General features: G+C 43.2%; 1 protein-coding gene across 4 annotated transcripts; it reads right to left on the reverse strand.

Annotated features, from left to right (window-relative positions):
* Positions 1-15: 15 nt before the first annotated feature.
* Positions 16-10,288, reverse strand: samd1a (sterile alpha motif domain containing 1a). 4 transcript variants are annotated; one of them, XM_022210952.2, is made up of 7 exons: positions 9,765-10,288; positions 5,966-6,326; positions 5,460-5,599; positions 5,270-5,330; positions 2,103-2,181; positions 1,382-1,496; positions 16-1,270 (listed from the first exon to the last, which is right to left on the reverse strand). In XM_022210952.2, exons 1-7 carry the CDS (start codon positions 10,125-10,127, stop codon positions 1,124-1,126), a joined length of 1,266 nt encoding a protein of 421 aa, XP_022066644.1. In that variant the 5' UTR covers positions 10,128-10,288; the 3' UTR covers positions 16-1,123. The 4 variants fall into 4 exon arrangements, with proteins under 4 accessions (XP_022066644.1, XP_022066642.1, XP_022066645.1 ...); XM_022210950.2 differs by having other exon boundaries at positions 5,270-5,333; XM_022210953.2 differs by having other exon boundaries at positions 5,460-5,596; positions 9,765-10,287.
* Positions 10,289-11,654: the final 1,366 nt, after the last annotated feature.

Below are 11,654 nucleotides of genomic sequence, written 5' to 3' on the forward strand. Positions count from 1 at the left end.
CACAAAACAAACAAGTGAACAGAGACATGAGCTTTATTTGCAACTGTGGAAGAAGTGTCCGTGTTACAGATAAAGAGAGGAGGCGATACACTTGAGATGAAGACTACATCGTATGGAATGTTACAATTCAAGTGGCTGGCTTAGATCGAAACACAAAGCGAGACCAGACAAATTATAAACGGATGACAACATAAAATATTGCATTTCATCAAGATATCTGCTCTGTGAACAGACGCCGAGCAACTGTACTGAATTTGGAACAATATAATCAGTATTACAATAACATTTCTTACAAGCTCATTACTTTACTTTGCCTGTGTATAAAAGCAGATTTCATCAGACTGCGTGTTTCCTGGTCACGCCGATCTGCAATTGTTCCCAAAAATGTAACTGTGTTATTGGACCACAATCCTTTATTAAAGTTAAGACAGAATAAAAAACAAACAAAAAACAGACCATCAGGTAGTAGTATATATTGGTTACATCTCAGCATTGGAAAGACGCTGAAGACATAATCCAAAACAGCAGCTTTTGGTGGCACGATAAGTCAGGAATCAGACTCTTTTGATGCAGATGCGTAGACAGTCTGACTTCCCCAGCACTTCGATTACATCTAAATCGACTCATCATACGAGAAAAGGAAGACGCACAATAGATGTGCTTTCTGTTTATCTGTGACGTACAAATAGTTTGTGGACTAACAGAAGGTACCATAACGGATACACGGAGGACGCCCAAACCTATGACAACTCTGTAGCCACGGCACTACGCAGTCCGTGTGGGTACATTCGCCCATAGGTGGTCCCCTTGGTCCTCTTCAGTGGCTGCATCACCCAACATAAAACATACTCCGAATGTAGCTGTCCTCCCCCCCCCCCAACGATGGGCCCGCATGGGTGAAATGAAAATCTTTTGAAAAGCAAAGACCACGATGAGAGGTAGGACGACTGTCTTTCAGTTTCTGGTCATTCTCACAGTGAATGTGAATTCCACCACAGCCTCCCCTCCCACCCACCCGCCTCTCCTCCACACACCCTCTAGATATTAGGAGGTCGGTGGTAGGATCCGGATGGGAGAGAGAGAACTGCATGCACGTTTGAGTCAATGCAGCATTGTCTGGAATTCAGAGGTCCTCGTATTCCAGGAAGTGGGTCCTCTGCAGCACTTTGACGTGGCGCTCGTAGATTTTGAGGGCAGGGCCGAGTCGGATCGACAAGCCGGTCAACACGTCGCTGCGCTGCATCAGGAGAAGGGACTTCCCATCGATTTCCTGTTGAGGACAGAAGAGGTACATTGTAAAACAGATTGTAAACACACTGCCTCTACAATTACATAAGGTGAAGAGAGAGAAGTTTATGATGTGCATGTGGTGGTCAGCAACCTGTGTTCTGAATGCCACAGCCTGCTCTGGGAATCCTGCAGCTGAGAAGTAACTGGCCACATCTGCCACAGTCCACTGCAACAGGTTCTGGCTCACCGTCTCCTTCTTCACCGAGCTGGAGGAAGATCAGAAGGGAAAAAAAACCCAAAACAGTCACGACCCCAAACTGACTTCTCTGTAACCGGTGATGTCTCACCTTGATGTATTTTTCAAGCTTTTACTTGTGCTACTGCATGGTTCGCTCTCATTATTTAAAGTACAGAGGTGCAGAGGTGAACTGATAATCTGGACAATCGGTCAGAGTCCAGAATGGCAGGTGAACCAAAAGAGCCAGCCGACCCGCTGAACGGAGGCCGGCAGATTAACCGGCTGACAGTTGTTGTTCATTATGCCTAAATGCTCAGATCCTGCCAACCGCATTAAAAAAAAAAGATTCTTGCTTTTTCCAAATTACTATTATATCTGTTAGGCTTTTAACCTTTCTGTATTATTCGGTGCCGCTTCCATTGCACGCTGTACATCCAACATGAAAAACAGAATGCAACTGACATCAACTCTAGGTCAAACTCCTTGTAGCTTTTATATGTAGATGTGCTATAACCAAAGAGAGAAACTGACAGAAAAAGGTTGACAAGGTGCATCCGTAGAGGGACAAACAGAATTCAGTAAAATGCATTTCTAGTGGTGAGTGAATGGGCCTGTTTGCCAGCAGGATACTCACACTTCATCACCTTTTCCACCATTCAGAAGATTGTCTTCAGTCGCCGTGAAGGATGATATGTCTATCTTCTTAAATGTGCCTGTAGACAAATAGGAAGCGACACTATAATAAATGTGCACCGGTTCGCTGCTTTGTGACAGCTTGACAACAGACAGGCAGAACATTTCATTATTTTTCCTTCTTCTAGAAAATGAGAACACAAAAGTGCCGAGGAACATAAATATCGTCCTGGAATCAAAATCATGCATGCTTCGAATGCCTCCTCAAATCAACAGCGAAATGCAATGAAAGGCCGCTGTGCAAGTCTACAATAATTCAGATGATCTGACCTGAGTATTAAACAGAACATGAAATGGGAATTTTAAAAAGAGCTCAGTTCATGAGACTCACCGCGGGAGCCAAATGTTAATACGACAATTTAACTTCACCCCCTCCATTTCTGCATCAATGTGCAAAACGAAATTCAATAAGAATTGACTCAACAGTAGTGATTTTTGCTGGAGTTTCAACTGTGCGGCCTCATCTCGCTGATATTTAGCGGCGACCGAGTTGAGAAGAAAAAGAAAAAAGATGCTTTTTCCACGGCTCTAGTGTTCTGCACTTACTGTCACGGTACAGTATGTTTTTCTATTAGAGTTGGTTCATGGTTCAGTACAGTGAGGACTTGATGGCGGAGTGTGGATACAGCCTCCACCTCTCCCACTTTAACGGGATACAGGCGGGACTGTTGTCATGCATGGGGCACATGGCAGGGACGTAAGTTCCAGTTTTTTCATAAATACAGCTCCTCCTGTTCCAACTATGGTATAAAGCTACATGGCAGATGCAGCGGTACATTTTTTTTTAGTATTCTTTCCGTTATTCCATGATTGTCTTTTTCATCCCACTATGGAGGGATATTTTATAACCACATATTACGCACTAAAAACTACCATGTCCTATGATTTTACTTTTATGTTGTACATTACAAACACAACAAAAACATGCTAGGGGTGTACTGTGAAGCATGTTTGACATGTCCAGACTTTATTTGAATAAGCTAGCTCAACAAATCCTACAATCCCAGTCAGATACAACAGATATCCTTACAGTGTTGGTATCAGTTTTCTTTGTTAACCAAGTTTTCTTCAACAGGCTCCTATAACATGAGGCATTTGATGGAACACGTGACCCTTCTATTGCACAAAATGGATCAATGGAGTGTCACCTACTTCAGTCAGGAGAAACAGGTTGTTATAACGAAGAGCTATGATGAAATAAAAATGTATTATGTTAAAATATCGCTGTTACTGCAAATGCTGCAAGACAGGAATGCTGGTAGAAAACTGCTCAAGTTATTATACATTAATTTTAATATGTAGTGCGCACTTAATGTGACTGGTAAACTGTTAATACACTTTAACACAGGGGTGTCAAACATGCAGCCCGTGGGCCAAAACTGGCCCTCCAGAGGGTCCACTCTGGCCCACAGGATGACTTTGTGAAGAGTAAATATTACAGAGGAGACATCAACTGCAGATTGTAAATTTGTAAAATTAAAAATATAGAATCATTTCTTAACCATGACAAGTTGTTTTGATCATAAAGTAAAGTACTAGATTGCTCATTGTTCTTTTGTCATTTTGTGTCTCATTTTTGGAATATTCTGTCTTGTTTTTGTTGGTTTTTGTTTGACCTTTGTGGTTTGTCTCATGTTTTAGTCATTTCGTGTTTCCTTTTTGTCTTGCTTGCGTTGTTTGTTCATCTTCTTGTCGTTTTATTTCTCGCTTTTGTCATTTTTTGTCTCGTTTTTAAGATTTGTCCAATTTTTTTTGTCACTGCATTTTTTTTGTCTCATTTTTTGTCTCTTTTTTGTTTTGTTTGTGTCCTATGTCTCATTTTTTGTCATTTTGCTTTCTCGCTTAAGTCACTTTGTGTCTCACTTTTTCTTGCTTTTGGTCTCTTTCTGTCTAACATTTATCGTTGTGATCATACAGTAAAATACTCTATCACTCAGTTCCAGATACCTGTGACTAAATGTTGTGTTTCTTTGTAGACACTCTGATCTGGAAGTTGTAATGTGTAAATGATAAACTGAGGAATAATGTTGGTGAAATTGAATTTATTTTTCTTAAAAAATTTCAGGTTGTTCATAATGTTCTGGAAAAAGATAACTCCTTAAATGTGAACATTTTCAAAATGTACTTTTTTGCACTAAAACAAAGGAAACATTTGGAGTTGTGCTGTGATTTTACTGGTCCGGCCCATTTCAGATCAAATTAAACTGAATATGGCCCCTGAACTAAGACGAGTTTGACATCCCGGCTTTAACATGTTAGTCTAGAAGTGCATTTAGGTGTGACAACAACCCATAACGAAGAATACGTGGAAATCACTTCACTTTTTGGCCAGTCAAATCGAAATTAATGTTCCTGATTAAGTTAAACACCAATACAATAATGAGTTGTCTAATCTGCGTTCGATTAGGAGCAGTACCAGCAGTGTAAAGCAGACTTGGCAGCAAATCAAGAATAGAAGTGGTTTATGCATTTTCTGCATCACCAACTAAATGCATGTTGGCTCCCGCGGCAGTGTGATGCGTAGTTTGCCTCCTGTAACGTCAAGGCTTCTATCAGTGGCCCTGGTGACGTGTGACTCAACAGGTTTGCATATATGTCTTCCAACAGCTGAGAATCTGTATAATAAGAACTCCAAAACCAATTCCAAAACCTGAAAAATTCCTAAAAGCAATCTGTAGGCTTAAATGTTTTCTACTCAGCATCATTTGATAATTTCACCTTTCCAAAATGCTCTTAACTTCTATGTTCATGCAGTAGTTATGTCTGCAGAATACCACCTCTGCAAGCAACTGGAATTTACAGTGCAGCGCTGCACGAGGACAGGACTGAGCAAACGACTCTGAACAGTCAAAATAGGCACCACCTGGATGGAAGGTAGCAGGACTGGTTTGAGAAGCATTCAAAAAATCTTCAGCAACCCCTCAAGGCAAGCACCGTTAAAAAGGGCCAAATAACAACCAGGATGGGTTTTTAACAGAAGCTCCCATTAGTAAATTCCCTTGACGTGTGCGTGCCCTTTTCAAAATAATCAATCTGTTCTCTCCAAAACAGATGGAGGCGGCACAGCAGGTATGAAAAAACATAAAAAGACAAACTTAAGAAACTCACAGTTGTCAGATGGCGAAGACAGCGTTTGTGATCTTCCATCAGATAGACTCTTGGTCTCATCCTGCTGGCCAAACAAAAAAGAAAGAACAAAACAAATTCAACATGACATGTCAGGTCGGAAAGCAGAGACATCAAAGAGGCGGGAGACATACAGATGTTGTTTGTCACAACAGGAATACAGGCCAATTACCAGTCGTGCTGCATAGTCTGGTACCAGCTGGTCGGACGAGAGGCTTCTGTCCTCCGCCTTGCCTCCATCTTCTTTCTTTACGTTGTTTAAAGCACAGAGGCTGGTACTTTCAGAGTGGACTGCTGGCTTTGTGGCTACTGCTGACACAGAATGAACCAATTACACACTGAGATCACATGATAGACTCTGCTCCTGCCAGTGCTAAGCAGACTAAATTATTTGTCTAATAATCTATCACTGATGCAGTCTTTTATATTCATTAAACCTGTGGTGCAAACAAGCCAGTGCATGGCTGCAGAAGACATCGTCAAGCCATACGAGCGCACCATTTTCTCTGGCAACTCTGTATTTAGCTTACATTAGAGCATTTATACTGTCAATACCCAACAATTAATCACCTAGGTGGTTAAAAGCTCCCATCCTGACTTCATATCTAATGCAAAGCTAGGCATAGGCGTGCACATAAAACAATATTAGAGTGCTCTGTAGTCTGGCAGTGTGAATACCTTTGTCTCTCTGCATTCCTGGGTGCTGGCGCTCTGCTGGGCAGGGAGCAGGATCATAAGCCCAGTCATTGTGTGCGAGGGCCCTGGGGCTGGAGGAGGGTAAGGAGTTGGGCCTCTCACCAGCCTTCTGGAGAGAGGCACAGTCCAGCCCTGAGCCTGGGCTGCAGCCGGGGCCGGCGCCGGGGCCGGGCCGAGCGCCAGAGGGGGAGCAGGGGGCAGAGGCTGCTCGCACGGGGGCACAATGCACGGCAGCGTCCTCATGAGTGCGGCTCGGCGAGGGTCTGTCCTGACCGTCACGGCTCTCATCTGCCCCCTCCTCATCAGCATTGCTGTCTGTGTCCATAGCCATGGAGGTGTCAGCCTGCAACACACAAGCACTGGTTAGACATTTAGCATCTGTGTGTGTGTGTGTGTGTGTGTGGGGGGGGGGGGGGGGGGGGGGGGGAGACATCGTTAGTGGAACATCGTTAGTGGAACATCATTAACAACTGACAAGTTATTGGTGAAGTGTGCAGGGCTGCAGAATGATTGTTGTCATGACCAAGTGGGACAAACTGCAGGCTAAAGGGTGTCACACGAAAACTCGCTCATACAGATGTCGTAATCTGACCGCCGTGGTGGTAAATGATCGCCTTTTGATTGGCTCTCCGCGGCGCAGCGAGAGGCTGCCATCAGCGGCGCATTTCCATGCAATTAAACATGTGAACACAGTGTTGCCTCATTGTGTGGAACTAGTTTGAACGTACGCACTGGTTGGAGGAGAAAAGGAGAGAGAAAAAGGAGGGGTAAGGAGGGTTTAGTCGACGGCGCCCCGAGTGAAAAATTACCTTGTGTGCGACTGCGTGTCCAAGACCCAGCGCCAGAGCGCACTAAAGCCCGCCCCGCTCCCGTGGACGGCGTTCACGCATCGCGCTGCATTTCCACACAACTTTCACCGAGAACACGGCCACTAAAGGCAGCCGTCTCAGTGCAACATCACCTCGGCTCACAAACACCGCCGATGTGCTCGGTGCGTCCTCAAAGCACTCCGTCTTTAGAGGCCTGCTTGATTGGTGATTTTTAACACACGAGAGCACCAAAAAAAGGAGGAGGGGGGCAGATGGGAGGCGTTCTTTTTTTCTTTTTTTTTTTTTTTGGTTTTTCTCAAATTTCCTCCAAAGTGCGCATGGAGTTCTCGCCATTGTGTCTGTGCTCTTTAACCGAGCGCTTCCAAAAAGGGCCGAGGAGCCGCGGCGGCGCAGCGAGGAACCGGAGACAAACCGGAGCTTTAACTCGACGGGGCAGACCGAGGCGGCACTCGGGGCTCGCTGAGCACCGGTCGTCTCGGTTGTCAGCCCACTTTGACTTTGCATCGGGTCAAAGATTTACAGTAAAGCGGCTGAGCTGAACGCAAAACGAGTCGGACACGTCACTGTCTCCGTTTGACCCTCGTATTCTGGTTCAAAAAAAAAAAAAAAACCCTGCACAACAACCCCTCCTCCCTCCCTCTCCGAGATGCGTGCATTCAAAGTAATTGTGCATTTTTTTTCTCCTTTTTTGCAGCAACACACGCCTTTCAGAGAACAAAGTGAATTTGATCTCAGCTTAACCCAAATCGGACAGGCGCATCCGCCATCTAGCGCCGGGCGAACAGTTTGCGGTCGCTTTTAGTTCAGGTCTGTGTGTGTTACCGGCTCCTGCATATTTCATTACTTTGCAGTGCCGCGGCTCGTTCTGAAACGCTGTCAACAAACAGTTGACGGCCTCGGAGAAGAGATGCGGGACGGAGCGGGGGCCAAAACGGCAGCCGAGCGTCGGACGTGACCGAGCTTGGCACCGCGTCCGATAATGGATCCAGGGGTTCCACTTTATGCACTGCGTCGGTAGTCGCCCATCGCTCGGAAAAGAGACGCAGTTGGCACGCGTGGACGGATTATACCGTCACTAGAACTACTTTACTAACGTTAAACATCGATTTGGTGGCTGTTTTACAAGACAACACACACTGATGGGCATATTTTGAAGTCCAGACGTAGCGGGTGAAATGTCGTCATGTGCAGACAAAAACATAATGCATGTGCGGACATGGCTGTAATGGCACCACCTCAGACGTCTGTTCTCGTTCTTTACAGAGATACAAACATAACAACCCAACAATGTCCCATCGTCCCCCATCAGGCTCGTACATCCGCGGTGTTTCAGACTTTTTTCCCCTCTTCACCCACTCCCACATCGACAAGTCAGCGACAATGAGGACGCACACTTCCGGCCATGCCTTTCAAGATAATACAAAGCAGAGCTGCTTTGTTTTCTCTCACCACATCAGCTCTTATAAATCATGTCTAAACTATTACAGTAATAAGTTTAAAGCAAGATTTTACTGTTTTAGAAATCATTCAAAAGATTTACTTTTGAAGGGAAGTTTACACTTACCCAGAACAAAGACACGTGATCACATCACTAATATGTTAGCCTTTTTACACTACCTCTCAGTATGTTAAATGTGTGTATTTTTTCCCTAAGGATATGAAATTATCTGCTTGAGGAAATCAAGTCAGCTGTGCTATTTATTAGTTTTGTTAAATTCTGCAGTACAGTGTATCATCCTGAAGGGTCTTCTTGTTGCTTCAGTTTGTTCAGTCACCACAATAACATAAGGATAATAATAATAATAATAATAATAATAATGATCTCAGCCCTCTTATAATTAGGTAAAGTAGCATTGCATATAATTTATATAGAGTTTTAATCCCTGATATGTAAATCACCTTGATTTAATCACACCATAAATAACACTCTAGGGTCTCAACCCCAACGTTCACACTTTTCAGTTACTTGCATACCACGAACTATAATCCTTTTAAGTGGAGAGCGCTGCATGCAATGGTTGTGTTGAATATGCTGTTATAAAAACAGACTTAACTATTTAATCGTGTAATATTGTCTGCTTTGGAAGGCATTTATTTGCTAGAATTTGTTGTCAACATTTGTCAAATTTGGCATTTTTAAAACATTTTACAACTTCGATAATTATTGTAGTTGTTATTACTGTTCTTGTATTAAAAACAGACATTTACTAGAGTCTCTCCTGATTTCTCTTTTAATTTTCTTAGACTCATCTTCACATTTTTAACCTTTCTAACACTGAGTTGGTTTTGGTTCAGCATGTTGTGTTTTTATGATGCTTTTATACGTTGTCTGTTTTATTTTGCCGACTTTTGAAGCAGTTTCCTACATACATTTTGAAATAAATTCGTCAGTTAAAGCTTACTGATGTTAAAGCCCCAACTGGGAAGTGAATCCATGACGCTTTTATGTTGAAAACACACTGGCCTAACTTCCGTGCTAACGGTAGTGGTTTGCCGGTAACTCGACAGCCCCTCCTCCCCTTCGCTCAACGCCGAGTTTGGGGCTTGAAAAGCGCTTTCTGCTGCCGATAATGGAGGCTCTGGGCTGTTGCGGACGGGCAGGACGGTGCAACTTTTCCCGTCTTCTGCTTCTGTGCCCGCATTGTCGGTTTAAAGTGCTTCACAACCGCCGCAATGTAAAAACACAACACACTCCGACTACACGCGCACCTTCTGTTGTTTTTTTCTCCACCTCGGCAGCGCTCAAGCGAGCTCCAACCGCCGCTCCCCGTCTGCGGCAGTTTCGGGTGCACTTGCAAAATCACTCCCCTCACCACTCCCAAAGACAAAAAAAACCCCACACGCTTATTACCGGCTCGTGTTTTTTGTCACCTCCACCTGTTAATTTGCCGTGATGTGAGGTGACAACGACACGTGAGCTCGTTAAACGTGCCCGTTGTTCCTCCACGTACCTCCAAATCCTCCTCGTCCTGGTCAATGGCACCGAAAGCGCTATCCCCGTTGCTCAAGTCGGAATGACTGGCTTCTTCCACCGCGCTCCTTCTCGCAGCCGTCGTTAACGACACATCGTCCTTTTTTCTGCTCCTCCGCTGAACCTTGGCGGCGTTTCGGTACGAGATGGAGCCCTTGTAGTTAACTTTCAGCACGGTTTGCTCTTGGATCAGTTTCTCCAGTTCTGCGCAGGTTCGGTCGGGCTCGGACCCGTGTCGTCTCCGGACCATTCGGCAGATTCTCTCCAAGTCCGGCCGGGCTTTTCGAGACCGCAGCGAGTCGATAGTGTCCAGGATCCACTCGCGGTACTTGGATTCAGACATTTTTATTGCTCGGTTGCCTCGCTTGTTTTTTTTTTCTTTGGCTTTTTTCCGTACCTTCAGTGCGACAACCTCAGACGTTCCTCACGGTGATTTTCGGGAGCCGCGGTCCGAGCTCTACTGAGAAGCGGTAACCTCGCTGAACGCCTCCTGCGTTTGCGTGTGCGCTTAAGGTGGACCGTCGGAGTTAGCGCCAAAAGTTTCACTCCAGAGGCGTTTTTAAGGTGGTATCTGCAGTCCTGAACGGAAACGGCGCCAATAGTCGGTGTTTCCTCGTGTGGGCTGAAAAAGGTGGAATCTTGCTTTAAAAAGAGCAAAAACACCAATAAATATTTTTCACTTTAGCTTTTGGCATGTTACATAAGGTTTGTTGTCTTTATTTAGTCACTCTCTCACTTGTAGAGCGCTCATTTTCATGCAAACAAAATAAAACAAGCAAACAAAGGGGAAAAAGCAATACTTACGGATATTGACAAAAAAGTAAACAAAGAAAAAAAACAATACTCCTAAATGCTGTATAAAAGCAAGTCAACAAAGAAAGAAAAAACAATATTCCTGAATACTGAATAAAAACAGAGACAGAGAAAACAACAGAGGCAAAACAAAAGACAATAGCAGAAAAATGATTAAAAAACAGGCTAAATGCATTAAAAAAAAATAGACCAACAAATATAGCTAATTTAGCTGCAGGGTAACACCAGGTAAGATGCCCCCACCATATTTTGGAAGTTTATTCCTTATTTGAACAAATGATAATAAAAACGTTTTCATATCCCTTGTTTTCAAAAGTTTAGCCTTGTTAATGTTAGATTTCTGATCAGCTATGTAAGCTGTCATCTAATACAGAGACACAATAGCTACTCAGTGGTGCAATATTATTTGTCCAATAGGCGAACTAGCTGCTAAAGCTAATGCTACATTAGCTTACCATTGCACCAGCTATCTAGCTAGAACTCTTTGCTCCTGTTGGTGAAACATCCCCACTGATTTGGCATTATTTCCATGTCATGAATTTAAATATCAGCTATCACAAAGAAAAGTGTAAGTATTGTCCTGGTTGTAAATTTACTGGTAATAATTAAACTGTTTAAAAAGAAAGATCCAAAAATAATTTCTGTATGTCATCGAACACTCATGTTACAGTTAAAGTTGAAGCAACATCAAAATTTAAGTGTATAAGTAATCTTATGCAGAAGATTTTACATTTAGTTTTATAATAACAAAGCTGTGGTGTGATTTATTTACTCTTATTATCATATAACATCTTATATCTGTATACTGATGTTCATTCATGTGCATTTTTCTTGTTTAATAATAATAAAAAAAGCATTTGATGAAATAACCGAAGTGACAGTTCCTGGCCGATTATCTCACTTAACTTTCACAATACCAAATTAAATAAGCAGATAAAGAAGATTATTTATGCTGCATGCATTTTCCTCATTACAGCAACAAATAATTAAAGATTTAAATATAGGAGACAATAAATCAGTTAGGCCTTTAATAAAGGCAGCACAGCAATAAATCAGT

The sequence above is a fragment of the Acanthochromis polyacanthus genome, chromosome 21 (genome assembly GCF_021347895.1).
Source record: "Acanthochromis polyacanthus isolate Apoly-LR-REF ecotype Palm Island chromosome 21, KAUST_Apoly_ChrSc, whole genome shotgun sequence".
NCBI classification, from domain to species: domain Eukaryota; kingdom Metazoa; phylum Chordata; class Actinopteri; family Pomacentridae; genus Acanthochromis; species Acanthochromis polyacanthus.

What these genes read in the sequence shown, in the direction of transcription:
- samd1a (XM_022210950.2), bottom strand. Translation starts at nt 10,127, where the DNA reads ATGTCTGAATCCAAGTACCGCGAGTGGATCCTGGACACTATCGACTCG. An exon ending in AGGACGAGGAGGATTTGGAG is followed by an intron (nt 6,327 to 9,764) that starts GTACGTGGAGGA and finishes TGTGTGTTGCAG; the next exon opens with GCTGACACCTCCATGGCTAT. An exon ending in CTGTGGCATTCAGAACACAG is followed by an intron (nt 1,271 to 1,381) that starts GTTGCTGACCAC and finishes TGTCCTCAACAG; the next exon opens with GAAATCGATGGGAAGTCCCT.